This window comes from Ascidiella aspersa, chromosome 1 (genome assembly GCF_963924565.1).
Source record: "Ascidiella aspersa chromosome 1, kaAscAspe10.2, whole genome shotgun sequence".
In the NCBI taxonomy this organism is placed as follows: Eukaryota; Metazoa; Chordata; class Ascidiacea; order Phlebobranchia; family Ascidiidae; genus Ascidiella; species Ascidiella aspersa.
Window position 1 is genome coordinate 34,112,031 of NC_139447.1, and position 23,670 is coordinate 34,135,700.

At 39.3% G+C, this 23,670-nt stretch overlaps 1 protein-coding gene across 1 annotated transcript in view; it reads left to right on the forward strand.

Annotated features, from left to right (window-relative positions):
- The window catches only part of LOC146169923 (glycoprotein hormone alpha-2-like), a 31,083-nt gene extending 9,780 nt beyond the window's left edge, over positions 1-21,303 (forward strand). The window contains exon 3 of the mRNA XM_083389120.1: positions 19,516-21,303. Within this exon, the coding sequence (XP_083245246.1) occupies positions 19,516-19,605 (90 nt within the window). The 3' untranslated portion in view covers positions 19,606-21,303. The remainder of the gene's footprint in view (positions 1-19,515) is intronic.
- Positions 21,304-23,670: the final 2,367 nt, after the last annotated feature.

The following is a 23,670-nucleotide window of genomic DNA, read 5'->3' on the forward strand; positions in this document are numbered from 1 at the left end:
TTTCTTATAAACACACTCCCTGCAGACTCTTTTGAACACACATCTGATCTTTCCTACTCCATTAAACAAACGCCATGAAGTTTCTTAAACAAACGTCCTTTATAGTTCATTAAACAAACTTCCTGTAGTTACTCTTATTTATTTTATTCAAGGCTATAATTTTTTCGATAGTGACTATAGAAATGTTCAAGTGTAACTGCAAAAATGAAAAAGGGTCAAAAATGTTTTTGAAATAAGAAAAAAAAATGTTTTGAAAATTAGGACGAACGTCGAACGTGCTTATGTGCTTGTGTGTGCGACTGTGTGTATTGGTGTGTGTGTGTGTGCTTGTGTATTTGCAAATTAAACACCCCTGTTATTTTTTTAAGCCACTCTATCAATGAGAAAACCTAGAAAATTTAAAGCCAACTTAAAGGGGAATCGTTTTTTGCTTCTCTCCACAAGGTGGCGACATAAACCCGGCGCATATTAACTCTTTGCGTGAAGTGATGAAATCGTTATATATACTCGTGATAATTAACACCGTTAGGTGAAAATGGGGTCATTTTTTTAACACAAAGCTTGAAACACAGTGTTTTTTTATTTTTGCATAAACAAACGTAACGTAAACAATTATGATATACTGCCCTATAGGTTCATTCGGTGGTTATTAAGGTGTTTTGTTATTAAATCGGGCTCCCCACTGCGCAAGCCAACGACCCTGCTTAATAATTTATTCCAGGCAACGGTGACCCTAGATTGCCCCTGTGCCATCAATATATACCATGGGCGTATAAACTTCATACCTTATGTTCATGACTATACAGCGTGAGTCATGCCCTGTTACCTGCCGGGCCGCTGAAGTATTTCTGGGTGCGTGAAATCAAGAATTTTCTCGCCTTTCGCGACTGACTCAAACTTTGTGCGCGTTAAAATTTCATGTTTAGCATTTCTAGAAAACCGCCGGCCATCGCATTTCTCCAAGTCGTGACGCAATAGCGGAGTTTTTTATTGCTTTGCTTGGGATTTTTTTGCGACTGCAAGCTGACGTATACTGAATGCGTCGATACGATAGTTAGACGTTATCTTGGCAGACGAAATAAGGTCAAACCTTTCAGCCAAGGCGAAAAATGCGGTTGATCGACGGATATTAAAGCTTGGTATAACATTAGAAATTGGTCAATTTTCGACAAAATAAAGTATGCAGAATATCGACGCACTTTGTAGTTACTCATTGGTAATTGTAAGAATGAAAATGTATATCGAAACACCACAATTATAGTGCACGACATACATACTGCAGCAATTAGAATGCTTTCGTTAGTTTTCAATTAGCTCAAAAAAAAAATGGGCAACATCGGATGACAACCAAAAAAAATCCCCAAATTTGTTTTACCCTTAAATTTATTCGTTTAACTCTTAAATTCTCCTGGATTTTGCAATTCGGAAATATCTGTCGAAGAAAAACAAATTCTAATATTAATGTTGTGCTATAGGTATATCAAAGGCCATATAGGAGTAAGTAATATTTTGAACGTTCTGGTTATCTCTTTTTTCATTTTTAACATCAAAATTAACAAAGAGACATTCGAAACATGAAAACTGTTACCTACATGTCTATATGGGCTTTGATATATTTACTACGTCTAACTAAAACCTCCGACCATTATGCACCAAATGCTGTACTTATCCTGAAGATTTCCTTCACCAAATAAAGTCAGGGTGCACTCCGCTATCAAATTTATTTTAGTTCTCGTCAACACTTCTCAAAACTGTGATAAACAATTTAGAGTCCGTCTTAAAAATTATCAAGGGCTTCATTGCCTGAACAAAACTCACAGCTGGAACAACATTAATCCTGCGGGCCAGGGCGGGTGTGTCGTGCTGTAGTTTCGAGGATATTTAGACGTGTTGCGGTTTCACTTTCATTGAAGTGTCGGAAGCTTTTCTGGGCAAGCAATTGTGTGTTGTGTTAAAAAGGTAATGAGAAGCGAACCCTGGGCGTTTATGACGGAGCGTAAGTGCTACTATACTATACTAAGTGCGTGAGTTTTCACACGGGCCACTTTTAATTTGACGTAATCCCGTGTCGAGGCCATTGTTCTGAACGGGTTGGGCCCGATTTAAACCGACAATTTAAAAATAGTCGCGACCTGATACCGAAATGACGTAGTCGTTTATCGTAACTGGAATCGCTTTCATGTTCCAGTTAAGCTATAGTACCGAGTGTGGCGAATTTTGATATCTAAACCTATTTTTGTTATTAATTTCCTTTTCAGTTTTCCAGTTGCTCAGCGTCTGTTTGTTCATTACAGTATAACTTTTAAATTAACAAAGTATTAGGCGGTTTAATAATTTCATAAGCAAACAATATTTAAGATTTAGATTAAAGGGGAAGCCTCTTAAAAACATTTTCACTTCAAATTGATTAATTGAGAATTGTATGATGACGTCATGCTCAGAGTCACACGTTTTAGTTTAAGGAACGAGTTTTCAGCTAAAGCGATCACCGGTTAAGATAATCGGGGATTTTTCCCCTTTTTTTCAACTAAATAAAACCGATTTGATCGCGAAAGTTTACTTAAGCCGCATAGTTGTTCTGCTGCTGGAAAAACGAACAAGTGTATCGCATTTAACTTAAGCGACATATTTTAGAACGAGTTGTGAAACTTTGCGCAAGTTTGGAAATTCCATTTTTGCCGATTTTTATCGGTGCTATAGCGTATTGTTAAAGCCATATTGAAAAACTTAATAATCCCAAAAAATCGAATTCCTCCCGAAGAAACACTCTATTGCAATTTATGGATTACAACTTTAGGATGTTCTTTGTAGTACGACAGATTACGAATTTGAATTGCGCCTGTCAATCAGACGGCTTATCGCCGTAATTATTCGTTGATTTTTACCATTAGGCGTATAATTGCACCCTGTTATATCTACCCAGCAATACGGACATGGCTTTGGATTTTGAGACGCGTCGCAAATTTGTTGCCCGGCTTACGGTTTATTTTAATCTGAGAATCTTTGGATCGCGTAAAATATTTCAGGTATCTTGCTATTAGTTTAGCTTCTGTCTGTTTTTTCTTTGAATGCGAGTTTTTTATTTGTGGCGTTGACATTTCAAGTTTAAGAGGATTTTAAAAATTGTGAAACTTTTCCGGAAACTCGACTTATCCGAACAGCATTTGGCATCAGCGATGATCGACCTACTTGACTGGTATTTAAGTTATTTGTTGGCATGAGATAAAGACGAGTAAAATGTTGTACCTTTACAAAGCCTTTGGATTTCCAAAGGTGAACAAAATGTTCTGCGTGATTGTATAGCCTGTTAATGTGCCAAGAAGCATATTATGCAATCTCAATTACACCCTTGCAACGACTAACTGCTATGTCAAAGATGTTTGGCGTATTGTGTCCAGGTTTAACAACTCCTCGGCGACGAATTTGCTTATACACTATTATGTATATTTGGCCACTGTACAAAAAGAGTCCAGCTCTTTCCGTAAAGCAGGATTAAGTCAAAAGTGAAAATCAGACCGTTTTTTTTCTATGGTCTTCTCCAGTTAGTTTTGTCGTTGCCAGTTGAAAACTTGCACCACTTTGTACACTTGCTGAGTTATTTCCTTTATCTGAGGTAACTTGCGGTTTGTGTGCTCCTTAATTTGCCAATTCTGTATTTACGAGTTTTGCAACCGTCGCTAACTTGTTAAATAAATATACATGTCTATTTTCAACGCAGACAACATTTTACACCGAACGTATTAATCGACGCCTACAACTAATAAAACGCGGGATTTCCGCAAAGCAACCATCACTGGCCATTCCCGGCATAATTCGCAACTTCAGAGTGAATTGAATCACTGGAAACCTCAAAAAAGGAAATCACAACTAAATGACTAAAATGTAAACAAGTTTTTAATAAAAACTGTTCTATTTCGGTCGCTATAATCCGGGTGATTAATTGCTTTGCGGTTGTACACTCATTGACTATACTTGAACCACACGCGCTAATGCATTCTGATTCTCGTTTCACTGGTAGTGATGAAACTGTTATATGTAGCCTATCGCTAATCTTTTTAAACGGCTACATAACGTCAAGGTTTCGACGATTGGGACCAAAAGTCTGTGGTCCAACGAATTGTAATTTGATTATTGATAAGGGGGTAACTTACTAAATTCTACTTTGAAATAAGATGCAATTTTGGAACGACAAATGTCAAACAAGCAGGATTAAGCCTTTGATTGCTTAAACTGTAAATCTTAACTTAAAGGAATGCAGCTTTTGTATCATTTTTGGTTATTGAGTATTTGATTCCAGGTCATTAGCCTACTATCGAATCCTATTTTAGCAGAGGTTTATACGCATATAGGTAACGGCCGTGAAACGCCAACAATTTATTATCTAAGTAAGATTTGCGCCGTGCTTTAATATGCAAAAAATAGGTGTCTATATTTGGTCACAGGATTGTTTTTCCGTAAATACCCAACAATAAAATCAAAGCGAGCGTTGGGAAGAGAAAGAAAACGACGAATAAACAACAGAAAAAAGAAAAAAAGGGAAAAAACGTGCAAATTGCGATCGATTTTGTCAAAGAATTCCACGGATTTATATCAATAGGTCGCTGGACTTTCCCCTGCAGCTAGAGCAAAACCGTCACCGCGGTATTTCGCGGCGTTGCTTGTGACGTCACAAAGGTATTTGCCGGTGTTTGTTGTAGCGATCGCGATCGGAGCGCCAGAGATCGAAACGCGAAGTTGCTTAAAGTTTGCGGTCTGGCGAAAAACAAGTTGCACGAAGCTCTAGTCATCAGGCAACAACTTATCGGGCAACAACTTATCGCGCAACAATTTAACGGGAAAGAATTTATTATGCAACAAAATATCGGGCAACAATTTTTGTACCACAAAATAACGGGCAACAATTTATGTACAACAAAATATAGGGTAACAAGTTTTCGGGCAACAAAATATCGGGCAACAATTTTTTTGCAACCAAATCTTGGGTGGCAATTTTTGGAGCAACAAATTATCGGGAAACAATCCATCGGGCAACAAAATATCGGACAACAATTTTGTTGCAAAAAAATATCGGGCAACAATTTTGTTGCAAAAAAATATCGGGCAACAATTTTTGTGCAACAAAATATCGGTAAACAAATTATCGTGCAAGAAACCAAGGGGCAACTCCTAACTTTTCCTGAAAGGAAACTTCATAATTACATTATTTTTTATAGCTTTCAAAAAAATTGAAAATTAAAATATAAGCAAAAAAAATAGTTGCAGGAAAACGGACCTCGTCACAAATTAAAAGCTAAGCCGAAAAATACTCTCGGCGGGAATGCGCATTAATATGCGTGTCGTTGGTCGTTAAAAATCCTGGGACGCCCGTCAACTTTTGCTCTGTGAGATTTCGCAACAAACGCGCCCCGCGGCATCAACTTCTATTAATTGCCGCCGAGGCCGCGACGAAACGACTTGATTTGCCAAAGAGCTGAATTCGCGGAAGTCGCATTCTTCAGTGGGCACCACTTCTTCACCAAAAAAACGCCTAGAAAACCTGACCCCTGAGTTTACAACACAGCTAAGCCATCGGTGTCAACCAGGCCGATGTTTTCCTACGTCACAATCAGCGGTTGGCGTACGTCATAATGCCCCGCGACCCGGCAACAGCCGCCTGTTTTTGCGATCGCGCTTAACTAACGCTTGCACGCAATTATCGCTTGCCAGAAAGTGTTTTAAGACCCTGTTGACCACGGCGCGTGTAGAGAAAGGCCTTGGCTAAACAAGCAATTTTCCCTTGTGTAATTTGTGGCACAACGCACTGTGGAGTGTGACCCTTTGATTGACAGTTTTTCTTTTCTGAAATTGTTTAACTTGTCGGGGTTTTCTCACAACCACCAGCGTCGAAATTTGCTATAAAATTGTTGGAATTTTATCACAACAAACCCTTGAAATTTACTACGGGCATAACTTCCGTCGAAAAACAAAAACAGCCGATGCCATACATTGTTTGCAATTTACTTGAGGGTAGTTTAGCATGGCGGGGCGTTTATATTTTATACCTCTATTATATACGCGTTTCATATGCCGTTTTTATACAGGACGTTTATATGCCTACTCTACAAGTAATAGCTTATCTTTATTCCGCTGTGTAAATGAGGTCAAAATATTGTAAATATGTACAAGGCTCAGTTTTAAGCATTTTTCGTTTGGGTGTTTTTTTGTGTGACGGCCTCTACATTGAGTCGATTAACCAGGAAGCTTTTGAAATATCGGTACATCAAGGGGCTGTCCAATTTATTTGTCTCCAATCATTTTTTTTTTCGATCCAATTACATCGTATTTTATTTCCGCTTCTGACAGACAAAATAACTAAATTCTAAAAACAGACAAAAAATCGGGATTTTAATTGAAAATCGCATGAGTTCATAAATTGCACAAGTCGTGATATGACAGCACTTCTTACAAAGTGCGCCGCAGAGGACTTGTGCGACATGGACGCTTGCCAGGTGCGCCCAGGCAAATGAAACAATATAATATAAAACATTTATTAGCTTTTATTACTTTCGTTCAGCTTAGCTCATCAATTCAACAGTTACTTTTAATATATACAACAGTGGGGCAGTTTTTTTAGTAAATTTTCAACCAAAATAAGAGCAATAATTTCGAGTTCACTTTGCTCACCAGGTGCGCCACAACGGTACTAGAGGTCTACAGGTAAAAAAAGGTTTGAATGCTGGTTTAGGTTCACACGGAGTCAGCCCCTCGAAGAACAACAATTTAGCACTAGCAGCGGAACTGTGCAGCCTTTCGAAGTGCGGCTATATTTATCGCTTGTGTAAATACAAATGTTCAGCAGAAATCGGGTTTATTGCACGCGAGATGCTTTCAGAGACTGGCGAAAAATCGAAATCTTCAAGTGCCCCTTATATCGGATCAAGATTGTCCGGGCAAAGAGGCAGTTGGCTGGAGATGGACTCCATAAAATTGAGGCGTGCGACTAAAGATAGCGGGCATCTCGGAGAGTCTAAATCGCACCCTTTAATCTTTCTTTGCGTAAACAGCACCTTCCTGGGCTAAAGACTCCCACTAATATGCGTCATATCGCCACCCGCATCGAAACGACGAAAGCGCAGATAGTATAGAAAACGATAGAAAATGGCACGACTTAATTTGCGCGCGCTCATCGGATCAGATCGCGTGTTCGCGCCGATCGTTCGGAAAGGTTCGGATCGTTTCGCGTCCTTGTTTACGAACCGCGGCGCTTTCGTGACAAAGTGTCGTAGCGATGCGGCGGCGATAAGGCGATTTTTCACGCGATCAGCGTCACGGCGTTAAGCGCACAATTTCCGCTGGCCGGTGTGGCCAGCACCTTTGAAGGACAACGGTATGACGCGGTTTGATCTAAGATGTCAGCTATGGCCATCTGGACAATCAGAAGCCGCTGGGCTTTGTGGTTATTTCGTGTAAGGCGCCATCGCGAATCAAACGTACATGAAAAAATATTTCGGCACTTTGGAGCTTTTTTTTGGATGGTCACTGGTTGCCTACATATGGTTACTGGTTGGTCCCTGGTACATGTGTTAAGAGCTTGAGTTTAAAGAGTTTTTTTTTAAAATAAATTGTAACTCAACTGAAAACAAAAATAACTCAACGAAAAAAATAACTCAACATAATATAACAAGCTAATTGTTTTACTTCCAAAATTGAGATAAATGTACAATTTCATAAAGAATATTTAATGAAAACGCTTTATTTAAACCCGATTTATTGGACACAATTAGGAATTAAGAATAATAATATGCTATACAGCTATATTAAAGGATATATGCATAGTCCAGACAAAGTGTCTCTCGGTGGTTTGACACGCTATAAAGTGAGGGCTTGAAAAGGGGACGAGGGCAATTTTGTTTGTTCCATCCCTGGCCCTTAAAGCAGAAACCATCCCTTATCGCGTCGTGCGTTAAAAGGCACGTTCAGCGATTTCAAATCTAAGAGTTTCAACTAATTCTCACCCGCCAATTTCGTCAGATGCGAAATCTGTCGCTTGGAAGCCAAATCTCGACTTTCAAGCTCCGGAATCGCGTCCTTTGGTCGTTTTTTGCGCCGTTTTATCTCGACAGGTCAATTGAGGCTCACTGTCGGGACAAAAGGCCCCGCGATCCCATCGCATCTCGCCTTGTGACGTAACAAATACCCCCCGGGGCGGCTTGGATCGGACTGACATCGCAATTAGCGAGATTTAGAAAAGGCGAAAAAGGTCAGTTTTGCATTTTTGAGTGACCGTCTTCGAAGGAATCTCGATTCCCCCATTTTTTCGCGACATTTTTCGCCTTTTTTTAATCCCGTTTTTCGGGTAGACAGAGCCGCAAAAAGGAGCTTGTGTGCTTTCGAATTAATTGAAACACTGATAAATACGTAAACAACATGCAAATCTAAATTCAGTTTCCCGTCCAGACAAATGGGAAAGAAACTATAAAAGCTGTAAAACAGGAACGTAAAACGGGACTAACAACTTAACGAGCGGTGAATAAATAAATAACAGCGTGAGAGGTTAAACAGGGGCAGATATTTTCCAAGTTGGCAGATGAGTCACAAAGTTGTAAAATCATATACATATACAGTATATACTATAATAGAGTGATTTTCAACCGGTGCTCCGCGAAACACCACAGTGTTCCCTAAAACACGGAAAATGTAAAGCTTTATAAACTCTCGTTTGGTGTTTTGCAAATTTATTTTACTGCATAAGTTTCCACGGCTTAAAAAAGCTTGTAAACACTGAGTTACAAAACTGTTTCTTTCGAGAGACCGTTGAAAAAAATCAATGAAATCAAAACACCGTAAAGTGCATTTTTCCACGAAAAGTAAAAAGAGGTTACAACGAAAAAGTTAAAGCAGGAACAAAAGTGGAAAAATGTCGTGCAGTGCGCAAATACTCCCTCATAATTTTCACAAACTAACCGACTTTGTGGTGTTTGGGTTTGGGCTTTTGTGTTCCTTGGTGTGAAGCTTGGTGTCAAACCTTTTCAAAGCGAGCCAACCCACTCGGTCGAATCGAAACAGCGGCTTGCCATGAACGACCGATTTTATTTATCGCCTCGCGTGCGACGTTTGTGTCGCGGGCGCGAATCGGCGGCAAATCGACGCGTTAATTGCGGCGGGCGGCGACGCCGGCTGACAGTCTGCGGTCGGCGCAATTTCGCGACACGCCGCAAACGAAAACAAATACGCGGCAGGGACAAACGAGGTGGCTACACGCGAGCGCCGTTGCGCATTTTTCGCTTATGCGTCTGTTGTTGCACGCTCGATTGCTGTTCTGGATGCAACTTGAAATTACGTTACGCCAATGAAAGCACACACATATGTGTGTCAATTACTGTGATCTAGCCATTCTGAAGCTGCTTTTTGAACAACGATTACGGCTTACGTATCATTAGTACACCGAAAAGTTATGACAGACTCACCAAATCTATCGATCAAAGATGCAAGCAGGACCGGCTACCAAGTTATGTACTTAGTTTGAACCATATTCAACTTCAATGAAAGATGCACACACATATGTGTGTTAACGACTGTGCTCTAGCCCTTCTGAAGCTGTTTTTTGTGGCCAACGATTACGTATAATTAGTAAACCGGAAGCCATCACAGACTATAGAAAAAGCCTTCCCTGTTTGCATCATTGACCGACAGATTCAGTGAGTCTGCGATGGCTTTCGGTGTACTGTGTTACGACAATTTGCAGGACCCCTACTTACGGCCTGTCGGATGCCAAGCGCTACACGAAGTGCCTTTAAACTCTGTTAATATAGGCGAAACAGAAAAAAAACAATATAAGACATAAAACAAATAAAAGCGACCAACGTCTAAAAAAGGGACAAAAACGTTAATTGCAAAAGTCTCCAAAAGCGATATAGTTTACGTGAGTGGTAAAGAAAGAGTTAAAAGAACAGACGTGTTGTCTGCACAACGACATAACTACAACCAGCAAAGTTGAACCGTTTTGCATCGGGTTCACACTATAGTTACAACCCAACTTCTATAAAAACGTTTCTGTTGGCGTGATTTTCCTCAGAGATCCAAAACGGTAGTTGCAAGTTGCGGCTGAGAGATAATTAATCATGCTTAGTGTAACGTTCCCAGGAAAGCCGAAATAGCATCGACCGACGCTTGCGGTCAATTTGGCGCAGCGGGGCCGGGCCGAGGCCGATTATGCAATCACCCACAGACAACTATCTAAGACTTAGATCAGATTCGTAGCCTTGTCTCTTTTTCGTATTGCTTTGCCCCGGCTATGAACCTTCGAAAAAAGCCCACCTTACCATAACACGCTCAACCAGTGTTGCCTGCGGTGGATCAAGCTTAAACAGCTCGCGAATTCCAACGTTCGCTTCCCGGGGTCAAGTAAGAACGAAACAATTTTCGTTTATGCCGATTAGAGGGCTTCAGCGGTATCGTTGGTCTGCGCACACGAGCGGGATTTTTGTGGTTTTTGTTGAGTCAGAAATTCGACTATTTGCAACAACTCGGATGATGTTTCTTGCGCTTGCCGCAATTTGCATTCCACAAAAGCGAAACTTGCAGCAAGAATATCAGAGCCCATGAAGTACACCGATGTTGAAAATGAATAAAGAGATATTTGAAACGTTCAAAGCGTCAAATACTTGTAATACTCTAGTTGTGAACATAATGCTTGGAGGCATTAGTTCGACGTAGTAGTAATATCAAAAGCCCATGTAGAACATCGATGGTGAAAATGAATGAAGAGATATTTGAAACGTTGAAATATTACCTACTTCTGTACCCTCTTTGATGTCAAACTAAAACCTCCAACCATTATGCTCTACTCAACTGTTTCGATGCGTTTTTCACGCATTGCTTCGCAAGAGATTAGACTTTTCTTTATGCCATTAAGAAAATTTTCAACCGTACCTGACAACAAGTATTTGTGACGGCCAATAAGCAATCAAAATATTTGTGGGCACATGTTTTCTTGGTATAGCAATCTTGTTTTTGTATAGGCTGTTGTGTGTGTGATTGTGTGTGTGTCAGTGCTAGCGCAAGCGACGAAATGAGCGCATGCGAATGTGAATGTGTAAATCTGTGTGTATTTGTACGTGTGTGTCAGATGTGTCGAATGTGTGCATGTGTCTGACTCGTGACGAACAATCTCAAAAAGACATCTTCAGAATCGAAACCGATCATCTTAGACAAACACAACGTTGGGAATTTAACGTTGCCGCAGTTACATAACGAACCTCAGTGCAATCTCGCAATGCAATCGTTACTTTCCGATTCGCAGTTCGTCGCATCTTGCACGAAAGCCCCTTCTATAAATACGGCGCTAATTCCGCGAATGGCACTGCTCGTATCCCAGCCTCTTCCCCCCAGCCCCGCGGCCCAGCACAATACGACACGACAAAGCTCGAGAAATACATGTAGAGCGCGGGTCCGATCAAGATCCCTAAGGCCGGGCGACCGTGTATTACGTCAATTCGGTCGGGCCTCTTGTTTTAGCCAAAGCAGAGCCACGGCCGCTCGCTCTTTCCAAAGTTTGTTTACCGACAAACAGGCAAAGCGGCCAAACGCGCCCGGCATGCCTAGCCCGGGCCGTTTGTCAGGGCCGCGCCCCCTCATACCCCCCGCCAGACGCGACCGCATGACTCGCCCGGAATTTTTTCGGCTCGCTCCTAATATCGCAATATCTCATGCCGATTATGACAGGAGGCGCTCTAGAGGTTTTGATTGGCGTTTTCAGTTCTCTGTTCGTCCTAATTTCGATAGGAAGGATGATAAATCGCTGCTGGAAGACTTAGCCTTGACATTTCGGGCCGGGTGTTTTGGGTTTAACGCGCTTAAGAGTCCAAAGAACGACAAGAGAAATGTTAAGAGTTCGCGGCGCTGTTTTGCAAAGAGGTGATTGCTTTCCCGCAACGGCCTGTAGTTTACCGGTCTCGGGATGTTATCCATTAAGGTGGCAGGCAGCTGTGGCTACACATGGCGAGCGTCGCCCTAATATCGTCAAATCTGCTGACAATGGCGTTTCGGGCCTGATTGGCAACTGGTCCGTCCGTTAGTTTGTGAACTATAATCGTCGAAAGACGAAAAGACGTCGTAAAAACGGCGCCCTAATATGGTTCTTGTTTGCAGCTCGACCGCCTGGTTGTTACCGAAACTACAGAGTAAAGGACATAAGTAAGTTTACAGGTTAATAGTTAGGAACGCGCAAAAAGTTTAACGCCTCTTGGACACGTGTTGGCGAATTTTACGCTTCTTTTTTGTTTCAAATTTTATTTTAAAAGTGCAAAGTTTTTGCGGCCTTTCGCGAATACATGGCATTGTGTAGGTGAACGAGTGTGTGTGTGTACTGAGTCAGGTAAAATATGACGTGTTATTTAGACAAGCAATAACAATAAAAAAAATAAAAAAATAAAAAAATAACATTGTATTGGTTATCCAATTGTTCGCAAAGCGATATCATTCTCCAGTTAAAAAAAATAGTTCTATTTTTGTGTAAGAGGGTTCGGTGCTTTCACCCTGAAGAAGGTCGAATGTAACGAGAACAAAAAATAATTTCCAGGGATGCTTTTTTGTTTATCATTTGGGATCCTTTGTTAACTTAAACAACCTTACAAATTGTTCAGCGGACAAAAAAAGTTGAGGAAATAATACGCATACATTATAGTGAGCGTGCTATTCCGCAATATCGACACAGTTATTACTTGTGGCGTCCCAAAACCTCTCGTTGGCTGCCTGTTTGTGGCCCAACAAACAGAGTGGAGCGTCGTGTGGAGACCTGTCACTTCACCTAAACACGCAAACGACTTCGCAGCAAAACAATCCTTAACGCGATAATGGGCCACTTTTACACGACCGCTTCGAAAGCACAAGAAACCCTTTTTGTCGCTCCGTTATACGTTTATACACTATTAAATTTGCCCCTTTAAAAGCACTAATCTATACGTTTCATTTCATTTATATGTGTTCCATTTTACAACCCAAGGTGGTGGAAATTGCTCTAGGGTACTTTTTAACCGTGCAAACTGGCTTTCTATGTGCTCGGTTGACTTAGAAAACCCAGATTTACTTGTATTTTTTTTTTTTTTTGATAAGTTTTACAACTTGCGAATCAGGTTCGCCGAGATTCCATTCGGCACGAAAGAGCTCTATAGAGATTTGGTTATAAATGTGTTGTCAATCCAACCAGATTTGTCAAAGTTGGCATTTTTAAATTAGATTTAATACCAGACACCATGGCAGATATATTTTTTAAATAAGTCTTTGTTTTGAAATGACCTGACTTGACTTAAAACTTTTGATCAAAATTACTTCACTTGACTTAAGTCTTTCGGACAAATGAATTGACTTGACTTAAGTCTTTTGGACAAATGCCTTGGCTTAAAATGTATTTAGGAATACTAAACACGGATCTATTCATAATATTCAGTAGAAAGAGAGTGGCCCAAATAATAGATTAAAGATTCAAAAAAATTGCCGAAATGTTTGCTAATAAAAGAATGAGTCTTTTATCTATTATTTGGGCCACTCTCTTTCTACTAAAATGTATTGTTTTCATTAAGCATTTTCTTTATAAAATATTCCAATTTTTGTGCATAAAACAATAAACGTGCTGTGCGTTTTTGGTATTTATTAATTGGGATATTGCTCGTATTCGAACGAGTTACCAATTTTAATAGCTTGACATGTAATTTTATGACAATGGCTTGACTTGAAATTGACTTGCTCCAGATATGACTTGACTTGATTTTTATTAGAAAAGACTAGACTTGAACTCAAGTTATCCTACAAATGACTTGACTGAGGTTTAATTAATTCCAAAATAACTTGTTTTTAACACTGTCAAACTCTGACACAACGACGAAACAAGCTATCAATTGAACCAATGGCATAAAATACCAGCAAAGACGGAAAATGACGTTTCTCTAACTAGTTTTATTGTCAGATATAAATGTGATGTCGTTTCCAACCAGGCCTAAAGCATGTGAACGATACCCACATAGAAAAACAATACGACGCTTGACGATTTTGACCAACCGGTTTTCCCGCAAACCTCCCTGCGTTTAAATGCTGGGCTGAATCTTACACCTCAAATTATTTTCTCGCCGCAAAGGTTCAGTCAAAATAAACGCTTCCGCCATTTAGAGGCTTGTCAGCGAAGGCCACCTACATCACAACGCCTCGAATTTTTTCTCTTCTTTCGGAGAGGTTATCTGCAAACAGTCGGATTATTATTTTCGCCCGCGCAAACTTTTATCCTTTAACACGCGCACGCAGGCGTCCGTCTGTCATACAACTGCGTGATTGATTTTTAATTAAAAAACGCTGCTACAACATTGGACCGGTTACCGAAAACAAACCGGGCGTGTATTGAGTTGTCGATTTGGTTGATGCGAACTATGCGGGATCGCAGTTGGAAACTTTCGCTTTTGCGCTTGTCCGTGTTGTAGGCACAACATACTACGGTGCATGGAACGTCAGGGCAACGTTAAAAGTTCGCCAGTTGTTTTGAAAAGAAGCGATTTGCGTCCCGCAGCGGCCCTATACCTGCCAACAAAATCTGGCTTCGACTGTTAACTGTGGGACTCTTTAAGATGGGCAAAACAGATACTACAGCGAGGCTTTATATGGAATTACTGCAGCCTCAACAAAATGTTTATGGCTGTAAAATTGAGAATTTGACGTGGGCGTTTTACATTATATTACAATAACATTCCAGTTGCTGCTACAACTATATCATTAAATGTGCATGTAAAACGGCAACGTTTTCAATAAACTGGAATTCATAGCCCAAACAATTTTGTAATATAAATTATGTTGTACTACTAGAATTAGGTGATGGTCGTATTTGTAACTATTCAAAAACTGAAAAGCTAAAGGACTTTTGATTAATAGCATTTTACCGTTGACGTGATTTCGCAAAACCATGCTTCATCAGTCAAAATAAGAAATGATAGTTTCAAACAGGGCCAATTGTTTGACAGTCTTTTACTATTCATATCGGCTTTTCCTAAATACGGCATCTTTTCGACCCTATGCAGCCTTAGGATATAACCTAAATTTATAAATTACGGACACAATTATAAGACCCTAAAAATAAATTAAATCGAGCCTGTGAAAGTTGAAATTGTCAAAAAGTCGCATTGTAGTTTAAAATCGTTAAGTTTTTACGCAACAGCGATTAATCGGGTTCCAAAAGATTAGAAGCAACGTGAACAATAGGATCATGGCGACGCTAAGTAGATCAAATGCCTAATCTTGTTTGCGCCAAACTTATTATAATGCCTTCATTGTCTTCTACGTAGCGCTTTGTATCTATTAATTGTCCTTGTTTAACCTTGATATATCCAAAGTCATTTTCTAATTTTTTGGCCAATTTTAACTTTCTTCAGATAAGCTGTTTTTTTTAGAAGACGTTGTTGCAATATTCAAGCCCATATAGAATTAGGTAACATTTTGCACATTTGAAATATATCTTTATTCAATATCTCTCAAAATGTTACCTACTTCCATGGGTTTTCATTTTGCTACTACGTCTTCTACAACACTTTATCAGAAGAAAGTTAAAATAAAAATAGTTTAGAGGCAAAGAAGCACAACTAACAGATGTAATTAAAAAATGTCTACTACTTATATATATTGGCTTTAAAAGTCGTGTGGTTTGTCTACCTAAAACTTCCCACCATTATTTTCCAAGGTTTTAGAAGCAATTGATCAAAAATGTTCTACGAAAAAGAGCAATGCTGATTCGGTCTACAAAACAACTTACATACCGGTCGAAGTATTTTGTTTTCGAAATTTATTCCTGATTGGAAACCTTGTTTGCGGTGTGCATAAACGCCAAAACGTCAGTAAAGTTTCACGGAAAAATAGTTGTCTTTCGGTGGTTTTGTTTGCTTTTGCAAAACAATTCCGGGAAGCAGAATTTACACGAAAGCGTCGAAATTTTCCCCGATGTCGCAAATCAGATAAGTCGGTCGCATATCTGCTAATGGAGGGTAAATATGAAAATCGCAGGCGCAATTGACGATCATTTTGCATTAGCTTTAAGATGTCGCAACAGATTTCGCAAAGTAATTGATTTGGCCTTATTGGGCTTTTAAAAGCGGGATTCGATTTTACAGTAGAGATTTTTATCAATTTTTGGACCGTGAGTTAGCAAAAAATATAATTACATCGATGGCTATTGTGGTAGAGTGTCCTCGTTGCTTTGTCATTTGCAGATAAGGTTTGAATTTCCATCAGTGGTTCCTAAAATACAGGAAGCAATCAGTCGGTTTTTCCCGCGTACCTGACCTTTGTGATCTCGTTTTTATTCCATCTTATACGTTTCGCATATAAGGCTGACGTTAAGTGAAATTCCGAGGAATTCAAATCATACTATAACCCGCCTAAACCCACACGTCTGCCATTTTGTGCGAATGTCCATCACTTGGTGTACAGCAGCCTGACAGCAGCGCACACCCCTGGATTTTGTCACGCACGCATAAACAAGCCCTCCGACCGCACATCTAGCATCAACGATGGCCCGGTGTGATTCCACGTCAGCCAAATCTCAAATAAACAGCGACGCGCCGATACGGGGCTTAATGCACGCGAATTGAGCGGCCACGAAGCCCCAACTATCACCTGCCTTTTATATCTTGTCCCTTGATCGCTTAGCGGCTTCATAATTACCCGTCGGATCCCTTCGCAATCTCCACTCTATGGTCAATTGGGACCTGTGGTACGTGCTGTGCATTAGAGGCGCGATCTTGTTGTTTGGCCATAAAATTCTGGCCAGCACCTTTTTGCCAGGGCCCGTTTTGGGTTGTTGGCCTGATTTTTTGGTTCACTTTTATAAACCTGAATGTTGCGATTTCGTTTAACGTTCTGCAGTTTGCATGCAATCCTATTTTTAAGTGGATTCAGGTGTTTTCTAATCGTTTTAGTACAGCGTATAGTGCTATTGGCCTTCAGGCTGTATTGATATGCAAATCGTGTATTTTTCTTTTCATGGTTTCTTGGCGAAATTAGAAGTGTGAATTTAAAAATATAGAGCACAAATGCCAGAAATGTGATGATCATTTGCCTCGATCATGGGTTGTTTTTTAAATGAGAAAGCGTGACTGTCAACGCAACATGTGCCTGATGTTCTACCTCGCTGTTGTTCCTTAAAAATGTTTCTTCCCAATCGTTCGATCCTCAATCTTGTGTGCTGTCCTGTAGCGCAAAACCTTTCTCTATTTTCAGTCCGTCTTGTTGCCATTGTACAGGTATGTTCTGTTGTTAGATATTTTAAAGTGGAATTCAAGTTTTTGCGTTAAAAATACATATGAATGAATTTTATAGTAAGTTACGGGTTTCTGAGTTTTGAGATTCCATGTAATTATGCTCTGGTGTTGAAACCAGTTAATTGTTCAATTTGTTTTGTTAAAAAATAATTCAAACTATTATTAGGCCGTATAATTCGTTAATGTGGACTTAGGTTTTTCATATTGTTGCAACCTTTTGCGTTAACCAGTTGTCAAAATCTGTTCCAACGTCTATTTTTGTGAAGCATTCTGTGCATGTCGCGTACAGTTTTGGTATCGAGTTTCTTTATTTTTGTTTAGTTTAGAGTTCATTTAAACATGCTCGACTTGGCTGAGTAACATATCTAGTATATTCCACCGAGATATTAGACATAAAAAAAGATTTCTATCACTCCCAGCTGCTATAACTTGCATGTAAGGATGTCTGATAATAATGGTTCAGAGTCGATACTTGGGTGGTATCGCCGTCGATCCACTACGAAATAAGTACAGTAATTCCATATCCAACGATGTGATTTCAATCTTAAAAATTAATTTATCCAACAACTCAAGATAACGAAACCTCTTAAACAAAAAAACAAACAAATATTTCTTTAAAAACCTGGAAAACGTTCTCAATGTTTTAATTTGATTATTTGGTCATGGCATTTTCGTCATTTATCCGGAAGGATCGTCATACTTCACGTCCATCGCAATAAAATGTATCGGACACTAAGAACTGTCAAAGTATCGGACATGTAAAAATGTCGATAAACATTTTACAGTGGACTACTTCTTTTTTACTTTTTTTTACTTCTTTTTTGTATTGCCGTTCTACAAAGCCCCTTGTCAAATAGCCTTTGGCTAACTTGTTAAATTATAATTGTGCTCGTTGGCAAAATGTATCCGTTAAGAAAAACGTCAAAAAAAATTTAATTGTTCTCGTTGACAAAACGTATTGAAGCCCTAGCGTTAAAGACTTTTGTCTTGATGAAACCGTGTTCCTTTGACCTCTATGTGTTTCCAAGTCCCAGCCAAACGCGCCCGCATCTCGCTGAGTTTAATTTGCGGCTCGTCGTCGGCAATTTGTTGACGGCAATCTCATCTCGGCGCCGCACGCAAGCCAACTTAGCCGGGATAAGCGACGTATGTGCGGGCAACCGTAGCCCTGCCCTGCTCTCTCGTTAGTCGCAAAATCGGCCAGAATCGCATCGCCAAATCACACTCGGCATTCCGCGAGTCAAAATGGGTGCGCCCAAACGGAATAGCTGGAATGCTGCAAATTTGCTAGTCAAGGCTCTTTTTGTATTTTTTTTTTCAGGTTCTTTTTTTTGCCGGTGGCTGCTCAGCCAGGTTAGTGAATTTGTGAGTATGTTTTAGCAAATTACACTCAGCATTGTCTTGTCCACGAGCAAACTGTAAATAAATTGTTTGTGTATTTTCAGATTTTACTTTAAAAATCGGCTTTTATCCAGAAACAAGGCTGTGCGAAATTTCGAATCGTAATCACATCGCAAAATCAAAGTCGGGATTGTTTTCTGGGACTATAGTTTCCATTGGCAAACAGGATAGTCGGAATGTTTGAAACTTTTGTGGCTTTCAGCAAGTTTGTTTTGCACCAGGAATTGGTAAACAGTGCTGCCCGAAATTTCGAAACCTATCGGTCTTTCCTTTAAATGGTGAATTGAAGTTTTCTTTTGAATGGCGTATAATGTTTTTGAGTTACTTTTTGGATGCATATACGATACTGTGGTTTCCACATTTGCTACTTGTATTTCCACCTTTTGCATTGTATGCAAACGATGACTAAATACAGTAAGAATCCGTGCTATAAAACCAACTTGTTTCGCCCAAAAAGTCCCAACCATGTGTACCCTCTTTGCAGGTTACACACATAAACAAAAAACAATTCAGTTATGGTTTGCAGTTCAACGGAACAATTTCTACCTTGTAAGATGAATAAAAAAAAACAGTATAGGTTCACAATTTCAGGTAACTCAACTTATGAACGATAAAGTAAATTTCGGCATAGTGAACTGCAAAAATTAGCTTCGAACATTTCAATTCCATGTATTTTGCCTGTTTGAGCACTATATTGACGTCATTTGGTATCCGGTCGCGATACACTTGGTTCAAAAAATTTCCGATATCGGTATCGGAGTAAATATCAAGTATCTGTCATCCCTTTACCCACAATGTATATACGCCACTGTGGGGTAAACGGCATTTTTTGTCTTTTTTGTAGGTTCCGTTCCTGATCCAGTGCGGTTCGGAAGAGATCCTCAAGGAGATCCATTCGGCCACTGTTTGCGCGTGCGGTCCGTGCAGCGATTAGTACGACGCCATCTTGGAGCCCTTTCCACGCTTGTCTTGCTGATCCATGTGCTGGACCCAATCGCTCAGCACCCAAAAAAGTTTGGGGCCTTTTCCGTTTTGATACGCAGAATGTAACGCAAAAAATAAAAATAAAAAGGTACGGTCTACAAACAACGCAACGCACATAGCGTTTGGGTTTGGGTGGGTCAGGCATTATTATTACCATTAAATATAATATTACTTGATCCACCCACACCCAAATGCTAAACCTAACCCAGATATTTTGCGTAAATCATAATTTGTAGACGGTACCTTTTTGTATTTTGTTGTTTTTTTTACGTACCAATTTGAAAGGGCCCCTCAAGTTCGACGTACATGCATTTCTAAACCTTGTTAATCTAAACCTTGTTAATCAAAGCACTTTTGGTGGCCAAGGACAGGTTTCTAGCCTAAAAAATAAACGCTCAACTACAGAAAACCTAACTTAGTGTTTGTCAACGTTTTTTCGTTGCAACCCAAATAATAAGCTTAAATTTAACTGCATTGAACTTTTAACAGATGAACAAAACACAAGACAGTTGTATAAATATGGTCAAATTTCATTATTATTAGACATGTCTTCGCATTTGTCAAACAGCTTTCTCAAATTTGAAGAAATATCGCTTAAAACCAATCTCAATAGATCTAATCATTTTGGGGCGCGGCCCCTATGTTGAGAAACACTAACCTAACTTAAACATGTAGTACATTTTATATTGTAAAGCGGTATTCGTTATAAGCCCGCCCCAGCAGAAGTTTTTACTTTTTTCCGCCAAATACAAATGAGCACATATATAATCCCATTTTCGTGGCGATTGGAGCCGGTGCATGGTTCAACAAGGCAGACCTTACATTTCTCACGTCCTTTTTGCCGCATTTTCTACAAGTCAACTTCGCATTTTTGCGTATGCCGTGTTTGCAGCTGCTTCACAGAATCATACCACAAAGCTCTGAGCTTAACGGCTGTGAATATTTTCCTTCCTTGGTATTTTTTGTCGCTTTTCAGTTCAGCTTTTTCACAATCTCTTACGATACACAGGTTTAGGATTTTGTCTTGTATTACCTAACACAATTTAGATACATGGGCGTATGTGCGCTTTCGCACCTTGAAAGTCTCAAAAAAATTGTTTTTAAGTATAAATAAACTGTTTAACTACAATTGAAAGAATTTGAAAAATATTTTTTTTAACTTGCACGAAAATTTTATTTATTTTAGTCTTTTTTTATCTTCTTTTTACCTGACACTATAATCGTATTTTGTTGACTCCATCACAAATAATTTCATCGCTTTTGATTTTGCATTTCCCTTTTGTCATAGCATGGAGTAGGCTACGTAAATTTCGCATGCAAAGCGCGAAAAACTTACCTCAACCTCAATTAAAATTAAAACTGGACTTTTCAAAAATGAAACTAGTTTCGCGGCATTTCGTGTTACGTCATCACGTTCCGGCAAAAATTCGACGCAACGCCGCAAGATTTTGCCGGCGCAAAAAAATAAGCAGAAATGCGCGACCGAGCAAACCGTGAAATTTAAGCCCATCGTTAAACACGAAATGTTGGCAAGCGACCTTTGCTGTGACAGACAAGAGGTTTATTTACGTATCGGCCAAGATTTTCATTAAGTTTTCGTACTCTTTACGCTTTTAGCCTGTCCCATGTGTTCCACGCCTCTTTCACTTTCTCTGCTGGTGTCTCGTCTTGTATGCCTTTGTTTATTTATCTCCAATGTCCGTCAACCTTTTTCGACCGGCCTTTAGTTTTTGTCTTGCTTTTCGTTTGTGCAAAGACGCGAAAATACACTTGCAAGCGGCTCATCGAAAATAGTGTCTATTTGTTGTTGTTTGGTTTAAATAGGGGGGTAGGGCAAACTTTTGAGCTTCGCGGACCGAGTCACAAATTTACGAGTTTGAAGAGCCGCATAAAATAGGGGAAATTTGTTAAACAGTTTTAATTTTGTTTTTGTAACGACACGTGAGATTGAGTTCTGAAGGCCACGACAGAAATTAAAAAAAAATTGTGGCATTAAGTAATATAGATTTTGATATGGTTTGATTTTTTGAAGCAGCATCACTCAAATATTACTTTACGTGGTAAACTAGTTCAACTCGGGGTTCTACAAAAAAACATGACCGATTGGCCGAAGTGTAATACATTAATAAACGAAACATAGTATAAATAATCTTTATTGGTAGACTGATTGTATAATTCTAAATCTGGAAATCATTGGGCACTCTTAACGACAAATTAGGTTAAAATGTTGTCATGCTTTTACACAAGTGTGCTTCATGTGCAATGTAGAAAATTTTAATATTCAGGCCAAACTAGAAATTTAAATATAAGGTGCAACGTTATCCTCTGTATCTATATATTTTTTAAATATTAATCTTTAAATAAAAGAGTCACAAAAAACATGTCAAATAATCGCCCTCTGTCCGCGGTTGGACTACGGTCAGCGTAAACATATGTCAGGGTTTATGGGCACTAGGTAAAACACAATAAACAGGACACTGCGTCGTTTTTCGTGTAAATAAACCCCATGACAAACGCCGGCCGAAATGTTTACAAAACATAACTTTCATTTGGTATATTACTGCTACATGTCATCGGCTATTTATAGCAGGGAATTTTGGTAAAAGAGACTGTTTCGTTGTTTTACAATTGCGTCATATAACTTTGACAATGCCAATCACTTTTGGGGAACTGAAATTACACGGAATATATTGTGACACCACCTTTGTCACTTTAAAATCAAGGTGTGGTATCAGCAGTAATATACTTTCATGGTTAACGTCTCTTATAAAACAAAATAATAAACTTTTATTGAAAGCCTAAACCCACACGGTTGTCTTCTCACGATACAGTATTGACACATTATATGTTCATATCGTTGGTTTTATCAACAACAACCGTGACATAGCATAGATACAGCCTTACGTAAGAGCCTATTCGGATATGAGATTCTCAATCTTTAAAAGAATACCAACCCTTGTAAGCAAGCAAAACCTATAGTAATTTTGCGCATAAATTATCAATACGGATGCAGCAACGCTAAACCACTGGGTAAATTGTCAGATTTATCTTCAAAGATTGCATTGTAGGGTATAGGTTGAGGCCAATTACAGCCTTATCTCGTCAACTCCGGATATTGGCGGCATTTTTGGTCCGAACCAATCAAGCGATTTCTTGGTGGCAGCGTCGCGAAGAACAAACAAAGTCCCTCTACTAATCTTTCGTGGCGATATTATCGATCTTAGGTATAAAGCCCTCCTTGTTTAAACGAGTTTGATATTGGAGCCTGAGTTTATAGCTAATAAGACGATAGGTAATTTAGGTGCGTTGGCTTTGGAATAACATTAAAATAATTATTTTAAGGTAGACTAAGCGAAAAGATCTGTTTTTTCTTGTTTTTACAACAAATGTCTCGCTACAATATTTCAGGTAATGTTTAAAAAATAAGAGAAATATTTGGGTACACCATGCACGGATCTGTAATGTAGCTTGATAATGAATGGCAAAACCAAAAAGGTCGAGTAGATCGACATCATCTCGATACGAGCTTGTATTATCTTCAGTTAATGTGTAATACAAGCTCCTATCGAAACGTCTTAATCAAGATGATGTCGATCTACTCGACCTTTTGGCTTTGCAATTCATTATTAAGAAAAATATTGTTTAGAGAACAATTTTTTATACCAAAAACACAATTCTCATGCAAAGGTAATGTAAACGAAACTATTTATTACAGGTAATGTAAACGAAATATTGCAAAGAGACTAAATTTCCACGCCAATCACACATTTATCATGTATATAGCTTGCACGATTAGGCTGCATACCCTCTCCAGCCAAACTATCATATCAACAAACTCTAAACAATCAGTTAATACATTTTTGGGAGAAATTCAAAATTTTAGGGTTGCACCGCTGATCGTGTCAATTATATCCCAAAGAAGTAAACGGCCACATCCGATGATAAACATGCCAAGACCGGTTATATCCCAATCGTACAACTTACAACGTACCAAAACGCGGCATATTTACAAGGG